This window comes from Miscanthus floridulus, chromosome 6 (assembly GCF_019320115.1).
Source record: "Miscanthus floridulus cultivar M001 chromosome 6, ASM1932011v1, whole genome shotgun sequence".
NCBI classification, from domain to species: domain Eukaryota; kingdom Viridiplantae; phylum Streptophyta; class Magnoliopsida; order Poales; family Poaceae; genus Miscanthus; species Miscanthus floridulus.
Genome location: NC_089585.1, coordinates 143,045,934 through 143,069,349, shown reverse-complemented (window position 1 = coordinate 143,069,349; position 23,416 = coordinate 143,045,934). Strand labels below are relative to the sequence as shown.

The window sequence follows — 23,416 nt, the reverse complement described above, 5'->3', positions numbered from 1 at the left end:
GGGCACTTTAGGAAGTTTGTCCAAACAAGCCCACACCCAAGACAAAGAAGAAGGCATGCAAGAACCAAGCCCTCACATCAATAAGATCATAGGATGATTCTTCAAGTGAAGAAGAACCCCATCACAAGAGGCGAGGCCGCAAGCACTCATCATCAAGCTCCTCTCGTGTGTGCCTTATGGCACGAGGTAACGAAAGCTCTTCCTCTAGCGAGAGTGATAGTGATGATGATATGCCTTCTTACCATGAAATTGTGCAAGAAAATCTTAAATTTGCTAAAGTTTGCACTAGTCAACAAAAGAAGCTCAAAAGCTTAAAAGAAAAGCTAGATAGTTCACAAAAAGCATACAAAACATTGCTTGAACAATATGAGAACTTTGCTAATCTCAATGTTGAACTATCTACTAAAATTGAGAAACTTGAGGCTAGTGCAACAACAAATGCATGCACAATAAATGATGAGCAACTCTTAAAGAAAAATGAAAAATTGAAAGAAAAGTTAGCTAGCTCACAAGAAGCATATAATAGTTTGCTTGCTAAAATGGAAACCATGTGCAAACATTGTGATGAGCTAACTAATAAAGTTGCTAATCTTGAAGCCGTTAGCACAACCCCCACCAAGGCATCTAAAAAGAAAAGTTCTATCTTTAACATGTCCAAAAAGGATGCCTCTACTTCTTGTAATAATTTATGTTTAGACTCACCTTTGTGCAACCAAGTTTGTGTTGAGAAAGTTGTTGTAGATACATGCACACAAAAGGTTGCAAAGGAGAATGAGCAACTCAAGCAAGAAGTAGCTCGCCTCACCAAGGACTTGACTCAAGTGAAAGGCAAGGCGAAGCAAACCCAACTTCATCAAGATAACACCGTCAAGGGAGTGAAGAAGCTTGATGAAGGACAAACCGTGGTTTGTTACGTGTGCCACAAGGAAGGTCACAAGTCCTATGAGTGCAAGGTGAAGAATGGGGGAGGAGCAAAGAAGAAGGAGAAAAAGCAAACAAGCAAGCTCTCCAACACCTACACCAACAAGGTGGACAAGAAGGTCTCCACACCTTATCTCTTGAAGAAGAAGAAAAATGACAAGGTGGTGGCCATCAAGGTGAACAAGCAAGCCAACTATGGGGTCAAACGCTTTTGGGTGCCAAAGGAAATCATTTCAAACATGAAGAGCACCAAGAAGGTTTGGATCCCGAAAGGGAAGTGAGAAGTCCATCGGAATTCAGGGAATTTGGAGACTTGGCAAAGTATGGGTGCATTTCATGGGGTGCATCATGATGGACAAAGTTATTGCCAAGTGGGTTAGTGAATACTATGGACCCAAATTCCCCTTCCCATGTTAGGTAACTAGATGTCATTACTTTCAATTAGTATTCATTTCAATTGGTATTGTTTTTCAATTGATTTACTCTTAAAGCATCTAGTTATCTTTCATGCCTATGTTTGCATTTACATGCTTAATCTTTTGTCATGCATTCAATAGGTATATCATATGGTAGGCTTGCTTGGTTTCATTATCAACCCTTGGAGCAAACCTACATGGTTTAAAATTGTTTAGAAGCACGGCACATAGCTTGTTTTACAATTATTTATCTAATATGTGCCAAAGTCCAAATTGTAGATAATCTCTCCCAAATATCTTCTTTCAAGTGGTATTTTGATACTTAAATCAATGTGCACAAATGTTACAAGTATTCAACACTTGTGTGCACAAATTTAGGGGGAGCTTAATCTACAAGTTGGATGCCTTGAAACTAACACTTGTTCAAATGATATCAATTTTTGAAACCTATCACATATGTAGTAGTCTCATTGTAAGGAAATTAGAGTCCCTGGAGTTAAGCATCATTCTTCAATTGGCATAATCATGTTGATTTCATTTCATATTTATATGCTTTCTCCATGCATTATATAGATTAAACTCTCTTGTACAATAAATTGCTAATTATGCATATACTTTGCCTTCTACCATATGTATGCATATTTTTAGGGGGAGCTTAGTCTATATAATGTGAGAGTCAAATTTTGTGATCCATTTCACTCTATACAAAGGATCACGAAATTTGACCCTCCCTTGTGCTACGAATGTCTTCCTTTTCGGTGTTTGATGCCAAAGGGGGAGAATTTGAAGGACCAAAGGCAAGCATCAAGTTGATGTCTACAAATGATAATGGTCCGAGAAAGGGAGGAAAGCGAATTATGGGTCAGTCTAAGAAATGGGAGATTTTTTTTAGAAAGCCAGGCTTTAATCCATAATATCACATGGGGACATTTGCAAGGGCAAGACAAGCTTTTAAGTAAAGTTTTAATTGGTATCTATCAATTAGTATCATACAAACTTGCCCTTTGCATTGCATCCTAACAAGTAGGTAGTTTGTAACTTCCAAACTCTTATCATTTGCTTGCTTTGGTCGTGTTGGCATCAATCACCAAAAAGGGGGAGATTGTAAGGAAAATGGACCCTTGGCCCATTTACTTTGGATTTTGGTGTTTGATGACCAACACAACCAAATTGGACTAATGAATGTGCAAGTGTTTGTTTTGTAGTTCAATAGGGTGCAAGACGTAACTTGGACGAAGGCGACGTGATGATCTGATGATCAACACCTCAAGCAAGACCTTAGGAGCACAAGAGAAGACCCAAGAAGATCAAGCAAAGTCCAAGCATGAAGATTGGAACCAAGCCGTATGCAAGATCGCGAAGAAATGAGCTCACTGTGGTGACCGGATGCTCGACCGGACGCTGGGCAAGTGGCTCGGCAGACAGGCGACCGGATCCCAGACCGGACGCTAGCGGCAACCGACTGGACGTAGGACTGCAGCGTCCGATCGATTACAGTAAGGTTCCAGAGCGGCAAATCTGTGACCGGACACGTCCAGTGGCAAACGACCAGACGCTGGCCAGCGTCCGATCAGTATATTGTTGGCTCAATGGTCGGGACGACCGGACGCGTCCGGTCAGGACGATTCAGCGTCCGGTCAGTAGCAGTTTCGCGGGAGTTCGACCCCAACGGCTACTTTCTCAGTGGGGCTTATAAATACAACCCCCAACCGGCCATTTGAGAGGTGTGGAGCTGAGGAAACATACCAAGGGTGTTGATACACCATTTTAGTGATCTCCACATGCATAGTGCTTAGTGTTTGATTAGGTGATTAGCATAAGTGCTTTGCGAAGTGCTTAAGTTGATTAGACCACCGCTTATGCGCTTGCTCTAGGTTTATGCCTAGTGTTTAGTGAGGTTTGCATACCTCTTGCCACCCCGTGCTTGCGAGCACAAGTGTTGTACATCGGAGGGGCTTGAAGTCTTGTGAGATCACACCAGCCGCGTTTGTGGTGTGGCCGCCACCGTGTATCGGAGGGAACAAGGCCCGCGGCGTTTCGGCCGGAAGCTTGATAGTGAAGACGGCGGGGAGCATCATGGAGAGGCTTGTCGAGAGGCACGTCGGAGACCCACTTGCGCGTGGGGAAGGCCCGAGGCTATCCACGGAGTTACCTGACCGAGAGCTTGGCCCTTGCGAGGGATTCCTTGCGAGGGGCTCCAACGAGGACTAGGGGGAAGCTTGCGCGCTTCTCGATACCTCGGTAAAAATACCGGAGTCGTCGACGGGAGTTTGCATATCTCTACCTTGCTCTTTAGCTTCCGCATTTACATTGATTACTTTACTACGTTTGCGGTAGAGATAGCAACACACTAGCAAAAATACAGTTGCACATCTAGATAGTTTATCTATTGCATAGGTTTTGTTAGGATTAGAAAAAGAGGCCATAGTTTAGAGTTAGAATTTTTAAGTTGCCTAATTCACCCCCCCCCCCTCTTAGGCGTCACGGTCCCTTCACCTGCCTTATCTTCTCCGTCCGTTTCCTAGTTCTTATCGAGCGAGCGTCCCCGATCGGTTGGTCCCAATCGGCTCTGATCGCACCAGTCGGAGAAGAGTGGTGAGCAGGGGTTCGGCGCATCCCCGGTCGGAGACGCGGGTCAAAGTTGGAAGCGGCGCTTTGGCCAAGCCTTTCGGTCGGAGAGGCCGTTCGGAGGCGGGCTGAAGACCGAAGCGAGCGCTCCGGTTGGAGAGGTGGGCCGGAGTCAGAAATGGGCGTCGTTCCTCCTTGGGCAAACCTTCCGGTCGATGCTTGGACCGCCCTTCTGGCCTATCATTCAGGTACTTTGGGCCGGCCCATGAGTTGCACGTTGTCTGCTTGGACCGAGCCTTTGTTTAGAAAGCCGGTCCGCGAGGGACCCCGGGTTTATGAACCCGACAGCCAGCGACGCCAAGGAGCTATCCTTGTAAAACTCTTGAATTTTAGGGTAGATTCATTCTGTAAGATTGAGAGAGCATCAATCCATATTGTGGGTTTTAGTGAATTAATGACAAAATATATAAAAGACTAATAGTTATTTGTGAGTGCTCTAATTCTGGCCAAGGTTAGAGTAGTAAGATATAGTGTAAACGTGATGTTTAGGCTATAGCTTACCTGTGTTGACCGCTTGTTGCACAGATTGTATAGGGTAGCAAGTGGCGACAGTCTTGTCTAGCCTTGTGTTTATAGGCAAGTTCTTAAAAGGTTGGGCCTCAGTAAAAAGGTAGCTGTTTCTGGTAGGGTTTCACCTCCTACTCCACCTTGAAGTCATAGCCTAATAATTTGCTTACCTATTGCGTTGTGGAACTATCAACAGACCTTGATCTAATATATATTTCAAGCTGTAGTGATCTGACCTGATGAGAAAGCTGTGTAGGTATGAACGCCAATGTTTAACTACTTGGACGAGTCCAATTAATTCCCTCTCATTTACACGGCCCCAAATCCTGTTGACGATGCATCACATTCGACAATGAAATTGTTCCCCGGAAGTTGCAAGACCAGTGTGGATGACAATTCCTGTTTTAACTGGAAGACAGATGTAGCAGTTTCATCCCATATGAAGGCATCCTTTTTTAGCAACTGTGTCAGAGGGTTGGCAATGGTGCTGTAGTTCCTAATAAATTTCCTTTAAGAGCCTGCTAATCCTAGAAATCCACTTAACTGACGTGTTGCTGTTGGGACAGGTCAAGATGCAATAGTCAATTTTAGCTGGGTCAACATATACTCCTTTTGCTGTGATGATGTGCCCCAGATATGAAACTGAAGTGGTGGCAAAGAGATACTGTGGCAAAACCACCCGATTTAACCCAATCCCAAGGGTACTTGTCTACCACTAGACACTAAGTACCCAAAAGATCGAGTTAAACCCGATAGTCTGTCAAGCACACCACGAGGAAGAACTCGAAGGAACCACATTTGATACAAGGGACCAACAATAAGGATATAAAACTTTTCATAGATTAGTCCATTTCATACATCACAGAGTTCACAAATTTATTTATTACAAACCATGATCATAAGTTGCATAAACATAAACTGAAATATAACAAGTCCATAAGTATCATGAGAGCATAAACATAAAGAAAATAGCTAGCGGAAGCGTAAAGAAGATCCTCCATGAGCCCACCATGAGAGAATCCTCCAAGCACAAGTAGTCAACCTAAACTCCACCTGAAAGCAGGGTTGAACAAACCCGTGAGTACAAGAAGGTATTCAGCAAGACTTAACCGTCAATAGGGAATAAATTCCCGACTCTCAAGGATATGCTAGGCTCTTTGGCTGGTGGTTTGTTTGCTTGCATAAAAGCATTACTAAAGGTGAGTCCTTATATTCAAATTTTTAGCCATCAAGATTAGGTTCATAACTAACCATTCTAAGTTAGCATCTATGCTACTTTCAAGCATGTGGTAAGCAATCAGAAGTTTCATCTTTCTTATCTTTCCAACATCTCTTGTTCCATTCTTACTACGGTGCTAGACCATAGTCAAGCAATTACCGTTTTCAAAAGAGAAAACGGCAATTTGCGAATCGATACTCCTAGCTGGGCACACCCATACACACGCCATACCCAAAGCACTACCTCAAGTATGGCCAGTCATTTCCTGACTCACTCTCGAGGCCTTAGCGCCACGTCCGAACCGGGAGCAACTAAGTCTCAACACTACGGCCGCGCCGTAGTGGGCCACTAGTTCTCCACCACTCCTCTCCCACCGTACCAGCCAGTCCGTGAAGGACTAGGACCCGAGAGTAAGAGAGGTACCTAGGCCTTCCTCCCCCCATAAGCAAGTATGTGTATGGTACATTCAAAACCTAACTACCATCCACAGCAACGGACGGTCCTTAATTGACACAGGCGGGACCAATGGCACACAGAGCCGCGCTCTGTTGACCCACCAAGAACCAAACCCGAGTCCCGTCGGTCTCCAATTCATTTCCATCTCATATTCCAAAATGATAGTAGTAACAAAAGTAACAAGCCCTATAGCTCGCGAGTGACAGCAATCACTCGACTTCTACCTATATCCTAAGCAAAGCAACTAGTCGAACCTGTCATACTAGTAAAGACTCTTAGGATAGGATATTTATGCATGTGGGTTCAAGTACAACTGCTATGAGAACTTAATGCATAAGAAAAGCTAGAGAGCTATAAAATAAAAGTTGCATTTGTAAAAAGATAGGATATGTCCAAGGCTTGCCTTGGGTAACTCAGTAACAACAAAGTCAGTAGAGTCAGTGGTGGTCTCCTCGGTTTCCTCCTGAATGGAGACCTCTTACTCGTACTCCTCGACGATTTCTTCGATCTCGGGCTCGTCGAGAGTCGTACTCACGGTTAACTCCGGAGCTAAATGCATGCATGACAAGATGCACAATTAAGCAAGTGATCAATCAAACATAGAGCAATGTAAAGCAGCAAGCATACACACTCAAGCATACATGACTCGTAAAGGTGACAATTCTCATGTTAACACTTAACAGGACATTCATTTATTGAGAAGGTGCATATCTCTTCCTAGTGTCTATACATACATTCACAAAAGAGCAATATATAAATCTATAAATAGAGTAACAGACATCTACCCTTACCTAGCCATGCTTATATAACAGAACTAGAGTGATTCTATAACGATCATGAAATGATACACACAAGCAAAGACAAGGCGGTCAGCACTCTTTGCAATATATTTACACCTAGGCAGTCACTACTAAAAGGGATGAGAATAGGAGAGTACAAATACATGGATTAACAAAAGAGACAGATAAACATATTACTAACAATATAACCATAGCAGGTGGCAATGATGCTAGATGATAACATACCAGAATTTGAAAGTGATCACTAAAGAATACTACAAGCATATACATATATATGTATCTATGTTTAGTGACATGATATGTAAGAAAATATTAAACAACCAACTTAAAATCATGGAATGTGCACTACACAAGTGAGCTAAGGCATTTATAAAGGCCCAACAATGATCACAAGCAACATACAAATCGATCACTATTTCATACAGCAATCATATGGACATATATGCGTATACAAATACACACCTACTTGTAAAGAACATGCCAATACATACATATCAAGGTCTAATAATCATGACACATGGAAAATTCATGAACACAGATCATAACTAACAGCAGCTAGCCTTGACTCCCTACAGGTCTGAAACTAGAATTAAACATGGCTTACTACTAAGCACAATGACCAAGAGATCATGACTGGAACATATAATGCACCTAAATATATAAATATATATGTACACGATCACACATATCCCTATACTACTTGCAGGCAACTCACAATTAGCAAGAATTCAGGTTAGGCTGTCAACAGCAAGAAATCTAAATCACTTCTGGACTTACAAATGGCTAAAACATGCTTACAAGAATTAAGACAAGGTAATTACTACTGAAGTATATACTATACATGTGTCCATGTACACACCTTTCCTAATATAAGCATGATACTAACAAACTACTTAAGTAACAGAGGTCCAGTAGCACCTCTGACCAGAAAGCACAGAAGTGTTCAGCTAGGCAAGCTTTTGTGCATTTACATATTGACAATTACAAGTAAACATGCTTGCTGAAACTTCTAAAAACAACCAAACATTCTAACAGAGCTTTCTGAACCTACAAATTTTACAGGAACTAGCTAACAATATCAATAATGCACAGTAAAAATTTGAGATCAAATAGAGTTATATTACAGCAGCTATAAATACAACCGTACAAACAATCAAACATTTATAGCATGAAGACAATAGCATATCTGTAGCCAAAAATTTTACAGGAAGCTATTCAGAGAATTTCTAACATATGGTAAATTTTTGGGAATTTATTATGCAGTACAACAAGCTACACAAATCATGTACATATTTACTCGCATGAATAAATTGCTTTTATTAAAGCAATAACAGTGACCACAAATAGATCTACTGCACAGATCTACTCAATAGGAGCACAACAAAATTAAAATGACAATTTTTGGAGCTTCCTACTATTTTATATGGATTTTCAAAGATCAGCTAATAATTCTATGAAAAATAAAATCCTAAAAAAGAAAAGGAGCACAACTTTTGCAGCGAGGCCCTCGGATTACTTCTCCCTCAACCCGCAGTCCAAGTGCCACTATTCACTAGTAAGACTGCTTCGCAGCTAAACCCCTGTAGTTCTGTCTTCTCAAACAGGAGCCCCTGGATGAGTACGCGCTCGCGCGGGAAAGGCGACCTGCGCCGGTGACGGCAGGCCACACCGGCGAGCACTGATCCGCGCTACACAGCTATCCACAGGGTGGCAGGAAACGGTCGGACCCGGCCTGGAGCACAGCTATCCACGAGAGGCGGCGACTACCGCGGTTTCTGAGACGGCGGCAAGGCCGTGCAGGCGAGCTAAGGCTATGAGACAGCAAACTAGCGGTCGTGTGAGCATCAGCGACACTCCAGAAAGCTAACTGCGAAGACAGTTGCGTCAGGGATAGACTGTACAGACCTGGCCACGAGTGAGCGGCGGCGGAAATGGAGCTCCGCTGCGGACATGGTCCGCGTCACGTCATTTCCGGTGAAGCCCCGGCCAATTCTGCATGCGCATCATATTTGCGTGAGCAATTAGAGCACAGAGGTTCAAGGAAAAGGGAAAACGACGAGGAATCGAAGCTCACCCCAATTCGAACTCGATTTCATGGGACTGTTGACCAGCGACGGAAATTTTCCAAATTCTGGCCAACCAAGGACATGTCTGGATCAAGGCTCAGCTTGGGGAGCTAGATTACTTCCTGATGGAGCTCGAGACGCAAGGAAATCGGCTGGGATGGCTTGGACAGGAAGAGTTTGCTCAGCGGCAGGGAGACAGACTGTTGTGTGTATACGTGTGTGTGCTCTGGCGACTGGGCAAAGCAAAGGAGGTCGGTTCAGGTGTGAAGGGCACGCGTCAAGCTTTGCCACGCGAATTAGACACCTGGACATGCATCCAATTACGAGTGCGGCAGCTGGCAAACGTGCAGCGCAAGACAGCCGCATGCTGCAGACGCTCAGGTTCACCGGACTTACTGTGGACCGGGTGTTGTCAGGGCAAAGGGATGAGGTCGGTTAGCCAAGCGTCGCGAGCAAGTAAGCCACAGAGGGAGAGAGAGGCGGTGCAGCGGACCACGGTGATTGGCTGCGGCTTAAGGCGGTATCTACCTCGTGTTCACGCTCACACACAGTGAACACAGCCACAGCCGAATGTCAACCCGAGCTTCAAAACATGCGCCAAACTTGTTATTTTACTAAACACCTGACTGACTGCCAAGAACAGAGTTTCTGTACATATGAAATGCTTCAAACTTTGTTACATGACCCTAGTCTAAAACTTGTGAATCGAGAAGATAAAAGACCGTGAAGTTGGCTCTGTCAAGCTGTTCTGGCAGTGCACGGGCTGGGCACACGTATTAGTTTTTGGCTAACCTAGGGCCAGGTTCTGTACAAACTATGACTGGGGAATTTGCTGCACATCTAGCCCTAAATGTTCTTGGTCATATACACTCTATCAAAGTGCAAAGTGTCACTCTTATTGCTTAGGGGAAACAAAAGAACACATGGTGTCAAAATGGCTTTGTCAGCAGTTGTCCAGAGCATGAACTGTATAGACAACAATATATTTGGCTCTGTTTTGGGTAAGCAAAACAATGAGATTATGTTTATAACTCTCCACTACACTTCCCTAGAGATAAGTGCTGGAAAACAGATTTCAGATTTAATCCTGGAGACTTCCAAACAATATCTTGCTCTCCAATCTATAGCTTGAGACCATACTCAAATTAAAGTTCTAAGTCAAACTTCAACTTGGTGAAGTGGCACATTAAAGTGTTTAAACAATTTAATTAAAAACAAAATCAGCCCTCAACTATGGACTTTATAATATGCTTATAAGAGCATAAGAGCTATATATGAGGTATATATGTATAAAATTCAGGTGAGGCACATATATAAAAGTTGTTTGGCTATCAATTTAGAGTTTAATTAACATGATTACATCCATGACCAAATCAGGAACTTAATTACATGCCAACATACCAAACAAGGTCACTCAACATGTGAATCTAATAAAGGTTTATATGAACCTATGAGAGACATAGCCACCCATATACATGTACAAGTCATAGAGAGCATCTCAATATAGGTTGTTTGGCAATCCAAACTCAAGCATAGCAATTCTAGTTCATGTCATGTACAAGCAAAGCCACTCGTATGTACATGCATATATATACCATACACATGTGAGGCACCAAAAGAGATGTGGATTGTCTATTACTCAAGGTTAAAACTAAGACATGAGCAACTATGGTCCTAGGATATACACTCAAGTTCATACCATGCACAAAGTAATTGTATCCCACATAAATATACTCATATATACATAGGCATGCACAAACAAGTGTGACACCTTATAGAAAGTAGTTTGTCATTCAATCAAGATTCAAACTAGGGTACTTACACTCATAGCTTCAGGGTTTAAACTTAAGCATATATATACATACATACAACAAGGCTTAAACTTATGCTACACATTCAGGCAATATCAATCAAGCACATGCAAGGAAGGGAATGATAATAATGCTTATGACATGATTAAGGTTTTAATTCCTTCGCTAATTCCTTGCTTAACACTGAGTGTTACAGGCACTTAGATTTCTTTAGTGATAACTGGTGGAGATGTAACGTTGTGAAAACCTGCTGAATATGTTGGAGATGCTCTAACCAAGTTTTGCTATATATCAAGATGTCATCAAAGAAAACAAATACGAACTTCCGAAGATAAGATCCCAAAATATCATTCATGAGTGCTTGGAAGGTGGAGGGGACGTTGCAAAGTCCAAAAGGCATAACCACAAATTTGAAGTGTCCATGATGGGTACGAAAAGCAGTTTTTTCGACTTGAATGAAGGTTGAATTTAGTGAAGAAGTTGCCCCTCTCAATTCGTTTAGTAATTCGTCGATGACTAGTATTGAGAATTTATCCTTGACGGTATTGTCATTGAGAGCCCTGTAATCGATGCAGAATCGCCAGGAGCCATCTTGTTTTTTGACTAACAAGACCAGAGATCAGAAGGCTGATGTGCTGTACCGGATGAGTCCTTGTTCTAGCATATGCTGGCACTGAGATTCCAACTCATCGTTCTGGATTTGCGGATACTTTGTATTGTCTGACTGCCATTGGAAGTGTTGGATCTTTCATATGGATTCTATGGTCATAGCGTCGAGTCGGTGGTAACCCGGTTGGCGGTTGAAATAGACTGGCAAAATTGTCAAGGAGTTTCTCCAAGGAAGGCTCCTGATTAAATGTATGTAAGCTTGCCTGGGGAGAGGCAGGTGCACTAAGGCTCCGCCATAGGACTCATTTTCCTTGACGCCAGAATTTCATTATCAAGTTTTGAAAGTCCCATATGATTGGTCCGAGGAAGCTTAACCAGTTGACTCCTAGGACAAAGTCGTAGCCTCTCAAGGGTATGCTGTAGCAGTCAATATTAATGAGCTCTGTGTCGATCTGGATATTGATGTTCCTGTAGATTCCGACATTGCCGATCCTGTCGTCGTTTGCACTGCGACTGTTATATGATCTAGTGCCTGTTCGACTGAGCTGTAGGGCTGATGCTGTGTCCTTGTTGATGAAGTTATGTGTTGATCCGGAGTCCAATAGTGCTAGGAACATCTGCCGTTGAAAGCACAACCTGCATTGTCGGACTTGTCATAATGCCGGTGACTGCGTGTAGGGAGACTTGTATTCCCTCTTCCTGGGGTGTCTATTCCTCTAGGTACACTGAGTTGTTGGCAATGCGGTCATGTGCTCTAGCTAGAGATATTGCTGATTCCAGGTCCTCTGGGTGTTTGAGTTCGGTGTCAATGCCAACCTGCGGTGACAGCCCTGCAGTGTATAACATTACCTATTGGTCGGGGTCGAGGCTATCCACCTTGTTGAGATTGAAGAGAAACTGATCTGTATATTCATCAATCCCACCTGTTTGTTTGGTTGCTGAGAGGTCTTCGAGTAGGTTCTGTGCCGGCGTTGGGCCGAAACGTTTCCTGATAGTTGCCGAGAACGTTTGCTAAGATGGAGTGCTTGAGTCCCTTTTGAAGCGGATGAACCATGTGAATGCTGTCCCTGTAGATGGAAGGCGGCCAGCTCGGTTCTTTCCACCTCCTTGATCTGTTGTGTCAAAAAAATTCAGCATTTGTAGAGCCACTAGAACGGCTCCTTGCTACCATCATATTCAGGATATAGCAATTTATTGGCTACCTGGTTTTCTATCTGTTTCTCTTTCTAAACGGGAGAATCTGATTTCTACGCCTCCTTTTCTGTGCTGGGGTTGCAGTGGCGTCCTTCTGCGGAGTCGAGGATGGCGTCCCTCTTTTCTGCGGCGAAACGCAGACGAGTGTCTCTGGTGCCTTTGCCATTGGTTCAGGCTGCTCTAGATCTTGGGGAATTCTCTCGAACAAGCCTCTATTCGTGTATAAACGCTTTGATGAATGCCATCCCGAAATCCATTGCCGCGGCTCAGGAAACCGTATGTCACGGGTCTACTAGGGAAGCCCTAGATTGACCGGAGAGTGGGGAGGAGGAGAGAGCATCTGCCCTAGGGCAACAGCTAGCGGCGCAGCAGGCGATGGCGGCGACAGTGGCCAGCGGCAGCGCGCGCAGGGAGAGGGGTGGCGGCGGCTAGGAGGTTGTAGAGCAAAAGGGATTAACCCTAAACCTTTCTTACCATTTCATTAATCAAGTCCCCTCTTATATATGAGGGTGTTTACAAACCCTAATGGGCTTTGGGCCTTTCTAATGGACCCACAATCCTATTACATATTGTTAGATTACCATAGTGTCTCCTTGGTTATTGTGTTAGTTACTCCTATTTACTCTGCTATGCGCCACCCTATGTGGGCTTAGCCCCTGGCCTTCCCAGGCTAAGGCTCTATATATTTGTAATTGTAGAATAACAGAGATAGAAGGGAAACACCACACACCCAACGTGGGGGGGTGACCTTGATATATATAGCCAATTACATGGCAGCATATATGCAATACATGGCAGGTGCTAATCATACTAAATATAGACTTGCCTAATATACACTTTCCTAATGTACATATCTATCAGCCGCCCTCAGTCGAAGCATCAGGATTCCGGATGCACAGACTGGACCGAAAATCCTCAAAGAGCTGAACCGGCAGCCCCTTTGTCATGAGATCAGCAAACTGATACTTGGACGGCACATGGAGAACGCGAACCTCGCCGAGAGCCACCTTCTCACGGACGAAATGGATGTCGATCTCAATGTGCTTGGTACGGCGGTGGTGGACCGGGTTGGCTGTCATATAGACAGCGCTGACGTTGTCACAGTAGACAACTGTGGCGACCTTCAATGGAACGTGAAGTTCCTGAAGAAGCTGTCGAAGCCAACAGCACTCTGCGACCACATGAGCAACAGCCCGGTACTCGGCCTCTGCACTGGACCGGGACACCGTGGTTTGCCGTTTGGACGACCAGGACACCAAGCTGTCGCCGAGGAAGACGCAGAAGCCGGAGGTGGAGCGGCGAGAGTCGGGGCACCCTGCCCAGTCAGCGTCGGAGTAGGCAATCAACTTGTCGATAGGCCCAGTGCTGATGTGGAGGCCAGCTGACAGTGTGCCCTTCACATACCGAAGGATGCGCTTGATCAGCGCAAGGTGAGCTTCGCGCGGATCATGCATAAGAGGCACACCTGCTGCACAGCGTACGCCAGGTCGGGGCGAGTGAGTGTCAAGTACTGAAGTGAGCCGGCGAGACTCCGGTACGTGGCGGGGTCGGCGACGGGAGCGCCCTCCGTGGCAGAGAGCTTGGCACGAGAGTCGACAGGCGTCGATGTCGAGTGACATTCGGCCATGCCCGCCTTCTGAAGAAGATCCACCGCGTACTGCCTTTGGCTGAGGAAGAGCCCGTCGGAGGAGCGAGTGACGGAGATCCCCAGGAAGTGATGGAGCTCCCCAAGGTCCGTCATGGCAAACTCAGAGTGAAGGCGACCGATGATGCGGCGGAGCAGAGCATCCGAGGAAGCCGTGAGGACGATGTCGTCGACGTACAGCAGCAAGTAGGCACTGGCGCCGCCCTCAGTGTAGACGAAGAGGGAGGTGTCGGTGGCAGAAGCGACGAAGCCGAGCTGTCGAACGTACGTGGCGAAGCGCTGGTGCCACGCCCGCGGGGCCTGCTTGAGGCCGTAAAGGGAGCGCTGAAGAAGACAGACGGCGTCGGGACGCGCCGGGTCGACGAAGCCGGGGGGCTGCTGACAGTAGACCGTCTCGTGCAGGTGACCGTGAAGAAAGGCATTCTTCACGTCCAGCTGGTGGATGGGCCACTGACGAGAAGCGGCGATGCTGAGGACGACCCGAATGGTGGCAGGCTTGACGACGGGGCTGAACGTTTCGTCGTAGTCGATGCCGTGGCGCTGGGTGAAGCCGCGAACGACCCAGCGAGCCTTGTGACGAGCCAGGGTGCCATCGGAGTGGAACTTGTGCCGGAAGATCCACTTGCCTGTCACCACGTTGGCACCTGGGGCCGGGAAACGAGTCGCCACGTGTCGTTGTCGACGAGAGCCTTGTACTCCTCAGCCATGGCCGCGCGCCACTGGGGGTCGGCAAGGGCCCCTCTGTAGTCGCGGGGAATGGGTGAGGCAGTGGAGGCGGCGGCGACGTGAGCAGACGATGGGAAGCCGTAACGATCAACAGGCTTCAGCGAGCCTGTCTGGAGGCGCGTCACAGGTCGGCTCGAAGTAGGAGGTGGCGGACCGGCTGCCACAACTGGAGCAGGAGCCGGCTGTTCTGGAACAGCGGGCGCCGGCGGGGGCACCTCCACGACTGGTGCAGACAGTGGTGCAGGAGCCGGCTCAGCAGCCGGGGCGGGAGCACCAGCACGCCGCCGAACGTAGACCCGTAGAGGTGGACCGGTCGGAGCAGGAGCAGCCGTGCCAGGAGGAAGGACCGAGGCCAATCTGTAGGATGGCGGGGTCCTCAGCGAGCTCCTCCAGTTGAGCTCGGCGTCGCGGCTGCTCAGCGGCGACTGGCGACGGGGCGACCGCAGGGGGCACCATGGTGGCAGTGTGGTGCACCGGCGCAGCAGGACCTGGAAGAAGAAAATCCAGAGAGCTTGTGGGCTCACTGGTGGGGTCAGTGCTGAACGGAAAATGATTCTCGTCGAAGACAACATGACGGGAGATGATAATCCGTCTAGTTGTGAGGTCGAGACACCGATAACCCTTGTGAGAGGAGGGGTATCCAAGAAAGACACAGGCTGTGGAGCGAGGGGCCAGCTTGTGTTTGGAAGTGGCGGTGAGGTTGGGATAGCAGAGGCAACCGAAGACACGAAGAATAGTGTAGTCTGGGGACTGCTTGAAGAGTTGCTCATAGGGAACTCTATGGTGAATGGCTGAGCAGGGGCGCCTGTTGAGGAGATATGTGGCTGTAGCTAGCGCCTCTGCCCAATATTTGGGTGGCATGTGGGCGTGGATGAGCAGCGTGCGACATATATTATTCAGAGAACGGATGATACGTTCAGCCTTGCCGTTTTGAGGGGAGGTGTAAGGGCAGGAGAGGACGTAAGTGAATGCCGCTAGAAGGCGAAGAAGGTGGCGAGGGTATTGTTGACGAATTCAGTGCCATTGTCGGCCTGAACAGCCTTGACAGGAAAGGCTGAACTGTGTGTGGACGAAGGCGCAAAACTGAGTGATGTGAGTAGCTACCTCGGACTTGTGGACTAGGGGGAAGGTCCAGCAAAAGTGGGTGAAGTCATCGAGGATGACAAGGTAGTACTGTGCACCAGAAATACTAGCGACCGGGGATGTCCAAATATCACAGTGTATAAGCTCAAAAGGTAAAGAGGAAACTGAACTGGAATTGCCAAAAGGCAGCCGCACATGCTTGCCAAGTTGACATGAGTGACAAAGAGTATGAGCTGATTTATTACAGGAAATGGAATTATTGTGTCTAAGCAACTGGAGGGCAGCAGCTCCTGGATGACCAAGACGATGATGCCATAGGTCGGTGGAGGTGACGAGGTTGGCTTGTGGCGTGGCAGGGACGGTGTAGAGGCCGTCGGAGCTATTGGAGCGAAGAATCACGCGTCTGGTCTGCAGGTCCTTAACAGAAAAGCCAAATGCGTCAAATTCGATAGTGCAATTGTTGTCACGAGTGAATTGGCGAACCGAAAGTAAGTTGCGCACTAGAGAGGGGACAACTAGAACATTGCGAAGCGAGAAGGGAGACGCGTGGCCTGGTAATGTGGAGCTGCCGGAGCAAGAGACAGGAAGATGATGGCCGCTGCCAACAGTGATGGATGGGATAGAAGAGAGTTGACGGGAGAGGAGTATACCATCCGAGTTGTGCATGTGGGAGGTGGCGCCGGAGTCCATGACCCAGCCGGAGTTCTGGAGCGCCATCTGGTTCAAGGCAGGCGATGAGGCCGGCCTGATCCCACAGTGGAGCGGATGGAGCTGGCGGAGGGGGAGCGAAGACGGTGTGGGCCTGCGGATTGGCACCCATGATGCCCTGGTCACCGTGAGGGGGCCAGCCGCCGGGGCTGTTGCCCTGCTAGCCAGCTGCGGCCTGGAGGAGGAACGCCGCCCTGGAAGGCCCATGGGTTGTAAGCAGAACCAGGGCCCCATGGGGCGGTTGCCCCCTTGCTGTCCACTGCCGCTGCCCTGCTGCCAGCCAGCGCCAGTGCCTTGGCCGCGCCAGCCGCCCTGTTTCTTGCCGCCCTTGCCTTTCCTGCCGCCCCCAGAGCCCTTGGGAGCAGCGCCAGTGGCCACAGAGGAGGAGGGCCGGCACCCTGGAGAAGTGCAGGAGCCAGAGGCGGCCACCATGGCAGATGCAGCCGTGGTCTTCTCGTCGTTGACGAGGCGCAGCTCTTTGAGGGAGAGCATTCTCGCGCCCTGGAGAAGGAAGGCAGCTCGGGGGAGTTGGCGATGTCGTCGGCAGTGGCAGTGTAGCGTGGGTTGAGGCCGCGTAGGAGGCTGAGGACGAGTTGGGAGTCCTCGATGGTGTGGCCGACATCCCGAAGAGCGGCGGCCTTGATCTTGAGGCGCTGGCAGTACTCGTCAATCGTCGAGTCACCCTGTTTCAAGGAGTGAAACTCCTCAAGCAGGAAGACGGCCCGGGGCGCGCGGTTGGAACGGAAGAGGCCCTCAATCGCCACCCACAGCTCGCGGGCGGACTGGTTCTCGTCGGTGATGGCAAGATCAAGAACCGAGTCGTCGACGGTGTTGAGGATCCAGCCGCGGATAGTGCACTCGGCAATGTCCCACGATGGATCAGCAGTCGGAGGGGCTGGCCCGTCGATGTGGGGGCGAAGGCTGAATTTCCCACACAAGGCCTTGAAGAACGAAGCCCACTTGGTGAAGTTAGGATTCTTCATCTCCAGGGTAACCGGAATGTGAGTCTTCACGTTCACGGCGGTGTAGGGGTGGACGACGACGGCCTGCGGCGGTGGTGGTGCAGCAGCGGCAGCAGCGGCTGCGGCCGAGGCATCGGCGTTGGAAGTCATCTCGCCACAGGAGGAGGGGCGCCCAGGAGAGAGGTGGGGAGGAAGGAGGCGGAAGTAGAAGGTCCGGGATCTAATTGATCTCAGTCTGTGATACCATGTAGAATAACAAAGATAAAAGGGAAACACCACACACCCAATGTGGGGGGGTTGACCTTGATATATATAGTCAATACATGGCAGCATATATGCAATACATGGCAGGTGCTAATCATACTAAATATAGACTTGCCTAATATACACTTTCCTAATGTACATATCTATCAGTAATCCCTGTGTAAACATAATCTAAGTTGGTTGGCATTCTGCCTTCATGGTATCAGACGCCTAATTCAGGTCCTGTGCCGACCCTTCCTCTCCCGCCCACCTCTCCTCTGCTTCCGCCCCTTCCTCTCCTCTGCTTCCGCACGCTGCTTCCGCCCCTTCCTCTCCTCTGCTTCCGCTCGCGCCTATGGCAGCTTCAGCCGCCGCACCGCCTCCTCTCACTGGCGCTTCCAGCACCGGCGCCTCGGCTGCCGCAGCCACTGCTACTGCCGCCAACGCGGCCCTGCTGCGCGACGATGCCACCGCGGCCGCCCTGCGGCTCGAGGAAGAAGCCACCGCCACTCGAGCGGCCAACACCGAGCACGCCGTCCAGCTCCAGAAGGAGGCGGACCTTCTCAAGTCCGCCGCTGCCGCCTAGGAGCGCGTCCGTGCTGCTGCCGACGCCCTGTCCAAGGAGCGCGCACAGGCCGACGCCCTGGAGGCACAAGCGGCTGCCATCCGGGAGCGACTTCGTCTGGAGGCCATCCACGACAATGAAGCCCACGACGACGACGAGCACTCTGTCTCCTCTGAGGCTGCTGCTATTGCGCACCTGCACAGCCAGGCCTGCGCCGTCCAGAACATCAAGTATCTGGTCCCCATCGTCCTCGACCTCAAGTCCCCCCACTACTCCAAGTGGCGCGGCTACCTTCTCCTTGCTCTTGGTCGGTACTCCCTGAAGGACCATGTCCTCAGCGACGATTCCCGCCCCACCGACCCGGTCTGGTACCGCATGGACTGCGTGGTCGTCTCCTGGATCTTCAACAGCATCTCCACCGACCTCCTCGACATCATCCACGAGCACAACGGTGTCACTGCTCGGGTGGCTTGGCTCGGGGTTGAGCAGCAATTCCTGGGGAACCGTGAGTCCCGGGCTTTGCTCCTTGATGCTGAATTCCGCAATCTCTCTCAAGGCGATCTCTCCGTTGATGACTACTACCGCAAGATGAAGGGCATGGCTGACGCCCTCGCTAATCTTGGTGAACCCCTCAACGACCGCACACTGGTGCTGAACATCTTGCGGGGCCTCAATGAGTGGTTCCAGTTCATGGCTCAACTCATCACTCGGCAGAAGTCGTTCCCTCCGTTTGCGGACGTCCGCACTGATCTTCGTCTCGCCGAGCTCAACATGGTACAGCCCTCAGCGGCTCCTTCTGCCCTTTTCGCCTCCTCATCAAGCAGGCCGCCTTCCACTGCGCCGGCACCCAGTTCTGCCTCTCCGCGCCCCCCTCATCCTCAGGGCGTGCTCCCTACCAGTAGGGGCTCTTCAGGCAGTGGCCGTGGCCGGCGTCGCCGCGGCGAGCGCAACCAGGGCAACCAAGGCGGCCCCCAGTGGCCGTCCCTCTACAACCCGTGGTCCGGATCCATTCACATGTGGCCCGGCCCCACGCCTGGCGGTCCTCGCACTCCACCAGCACGCACCGGCGTCCCTCCTCCTCAGCAGCACGCCATGATGGCTGGCGTGCCTTCCCCTGGCTACCTGGCACCTCCACCATGGCCGGGCCTCTACTCACCGCCGCTGCTACCTACTCCTCATGCGCCACCTCCAGCGTGGTCTCCCTGGGATCCTCATTCCCTCGCCCAGGCTTTCAGCACCGTCTCGCTCACTCCACCCACTCCGCCGAACAGCACGGACTGGGTTTTCGACTCCGGCGCCTCCTCCCACATCGCCTCCAACCCTGATATTGTTACCCGCACATCCTCTTCCCCCTTTTCCTCCTCCATCGTGGTGGGTAACGGTGCCACTCTCCCTGTTGTTGGCACTGGCTACTCGATCATTCCCGGTCCTTTTCGCCTTAACAATGTTCTTCTTGCTCCTGGCATTATTAAAAACCTTTTATCAGTTCGCCAATTCACTACTGATAATCATGTTTCTATTGAGTTTGACCCTTCTGGCATTTCTGTGAAGGATCATCGTACCAGGAACGTCCTCCTTCGATGTAACAGCTCGGGGCCCCTCTACACCTTGCAGCTACCATCGACGCCACCTGCTATCCCAACCTCACTGCCACCACCCCCCCCCCCCCCCCCCCCACAAACTTGCCCCACGCTCCACTTTGTGTCTTCATCGGCTACTCCCCCGATCACAAAGGCTACCGGTGTCTCGACCTCACCTCCAACCGTGTCATCATCTCTCGTCATGTCATCTTCGACGAGACGACTTTTCCTTTCTCTGGACACCGGACCTCACCTCCCGAAGAGCTTGATTTTCTAACTAATGATGAGCCTCTACCAGCTCCTTCACCTTCTGCAGGTACATCTGTACGGCCTCTCGACGCCCCTCTGCAGACCGTGTCGCAGGCTGCGTCCGAGTTGCCTAACGACACCTCGTCGGTGCTCTGGCCCCTCAGCCCGGCTGGGCCAGCGTCCCGGCCTCCTCCACCAGGCTTCTCCGCGCCTCGGCACGCACCGCCCGTGGCACAACAGCCACGAACGGTGCCTTCAGCGCCCTCCCAGGTGCTCCCGTCGGCACCAGCAGCAACCCCTGTGCTGCCTCTGGCAGCTGCCCCGGCTCTAGCAGCACCCCCTGTGCTACCTCTGGCAGCTGCCCCGGCCCCAGCAGCACCCCCTGTGCCGCCTCTGGCAGCAGCCCCGGCGCCCCCTGTGGCCCCGCCTGCTTCCCGTTTCAACAACGTCTACTCCCGGCGCCCTTCACCAGCTGCTCCTCCTTCACCGCCGACACCACCACCACCAGCTGCCGCTCCTCCTCGCCGCTCCAACATCATCCCATCTCCACCACGGTTCATCAAAGCTGATCCTCCACGTCCTGTTGGTGCTGTCCCCATCCCACCGGTCGACAATACTCATGGCATGATGACCCGTGGGAAGTCTGGATACATACAGCCGCGCCTCCATCTCCACGCCGAGGCTCTGTCCCCGATTCCCCGGTCTTGCCGCGACGCCCTTGCTGATCCTCACTGGCGTCGCGCCATGGAAGATGAATATGCTGCTCTCATGGAAAATCACACTTGGAACCTTGTTCCTCGCCCCGACAAGGCCAACGTGGTCACAGACAAGTGGATTTTCAAACATAAATTTCACGCTGATGGCTCGCTGGACAGATACAAGGCTCGTTGGGTTCTTCGCGGCTTTACACAGCGTCCCGGTATTGACTACGATGAAACATTCAGCCCCGTTGTCAAACCTGCAACTGTTCGCACAGTCCTCACTTTGGCTCATTCCCGGGACTGGCCAATTCATCAACTAGACGTCAAAAATGCTTTTCTCCATGGGACTCTTTCAGAAACAGTGTACTGTTCTCAGCCAACAGGGTTCGCCAACTCAGCTCTTCCTCAGCACGTCTGCAGGCTCAACAAATCTCTCTATGGCTTGAAGCAAGCCCCCCGTGCATGGTACAGCCGTTTTGCTTCATTCCTGCTCTCCCTGGGTTTCACTGAAGCAAGATCAGATACATCTCTCTTTGTTTACCGTCGCGGTACAGAGACCATTTATTTGCTGCTCTATGTGGACGACATTGTGCTCACTGCCTCCTCCCAGCAGCTCCTTCGCCGGGTCATTGATGCTCTGATGAAGGAATTCGCCATGAAGGATCTTGGCCCACTTCACCACTTCCTTGCCATGGCAGTCCAACGACGGGGTGACACTTTATTTCTCTCCCAGCACCAATATGCTCTGGACATCCTGGCTCGCCATGGCATGAGTGACTGCAAACCATGCTCCACCCCTGTTGATACCTGCGCCAAGACTTCTGTTGATGATGGTCCTCCTGTTGCTGATCCCACAGCCTACCGTAGCCTTGTGGGAGCTCTTCAGTACTTGACCTTCACCCGGCCCGACATTGCTTATGCCGTCCAGCAAGTTTGCCTTCACATGCACGATCCTCGGGAGGTTCACTTTGTTGCTGCCAAACGGATCCTCCGCTATCTCCAGGGTACTCTTGATCATGGTCTCATTATTCCTCGGACTTCTCCGACACAGCTCGTCGTCTACACTGATGCTGACTGGGCTGGCTGCCCGGACACTCGCCGATCCACCTCTGGTTATGCTGTATTCCTAGGTGGCAGTCTTATCTCCTGGTCTTCTAAACGACAGCCCACTGTCTCTCGCTCTAGCGTTGAGGCAGAGTACTGTGCTGTCGCCAACAGCGTCGCTGAAGCTTCCTGGTTGCGGCAGCTTCTCCAGGAACTACATCACCCACTCGACTCCGCCTGCATCGTCTACTGCGACAACGTCAGCGCCGTCTACCTATCCACCAACCCTGTACAACATCAGCGCACCAAGCATGTGGAAATCGACCTCCATTTCGTCCGAGAACGCGTTGCCATTGGTGCTGTCCGTGTGCTTCATGTGCCCACCACCTCCCAGTTCGCTGATGTCTTCACCAAGGGTCTTCCTTCTTCTGTGTTTCAAGAATTTCGTTCCAGTCTGAATGTCCGCTCTAGCGACGTTCCGACTGCGGGGGGGTGTTAGATTACCATAGTGTCTCCTTGGTTATTGTGTTAGTTACTCCTATTTACTCTGCTATGCGCCACCCTATGTGGGCTTAGCCCCTGGCCTTCCCAGGCTAAGGCTCTATATATTTGTAATCCCTGTGTAAACATAATCTAAGTTGCTTGGCATTCTGCCTTCACATATGGCCTTTTGGCCCATTAGTCTAAATACTCTAACATGCCACTTTATCTTTACGATCCCTTATCTGATAGGTCCTACCAACCATGACACATGCATTGTAAAATGTCGTGAGTATATCTCGGTGCTCAAATATACTTAAGGTATCAGTGGTCTTTAAAAAATAAGCCATGCTCTAGTCTCTAGTTTATTTTACCAACAGATGGCGGGGGCACAAATAAAATATATCTTTATAGTAGAGTATTGTAAAATTTTCATGATTAATGCAATTCGCTCCAATTTTATATTTGTTTATAGTCATAGAAGAATAAAATTTCACAATGTTTGTCCATTAATGTTTCTACTCCCAACTTCTAATTGGTGATTCCACATTGATTTGCTTTAATACTAATACTTTCTCTCTTAGAGCACATGATGTGCTATAGAAAATTAATTAGTCGAGCAGGGAAATACTATATAGGAGTATTGAAAACCAGTAACGTGTAGAGAAGTCGTAAAATGAGTACAGTTGATTAACTTTTGGAAACGGTTTTGCACCATACCTCCAATTTTGTCGCCACTTCCCTATCTGACTCCTCAATGATGATCACGTGCTTAACCGCACATAATCTAATGTCTGAAAAGC

General features: G+C 49.5%; 1 protein-coding gene across 9 annotated transcripts in view; it reads right to left on the bottom strand.

The window, feature by feature from the left end:
* Positions 1-5,290: 5,290 nt before the first annotated feature.
* Positions 5,291-23,416, bottom strand: part of LOC136457212 (putative disease resistance protein RGA4) — a 40,707-nt gene continuing 22,581 nt past the window's right edge. For 8 of the 9 annotated variants that reach the window (XR_010759696.1, XR_010759692.1, XR_010759698.1 and 5 more), the window contains 3 exons: positions 23,334-23,407; positions 6,551-6,696; positions 5,291-5,525 (listed from right to left, as the gene is read on the bottom strand). Coding sequence is in view for 1 of the 9 variants with exons in the window: in XM_066457269.1 (XP_066313366.1) it covers positions 23,378-23,407 (30 nt within the window). In the remaining 8 variants the exon portion in view is untranslated. The remainder of the gene's footprint in view (positions 5,526-6,550; positions 6,697-23,333; positions 23,408-23,416) is intronic. The other variant, XM_066457269.1, reaches the window with a different exon arrangement.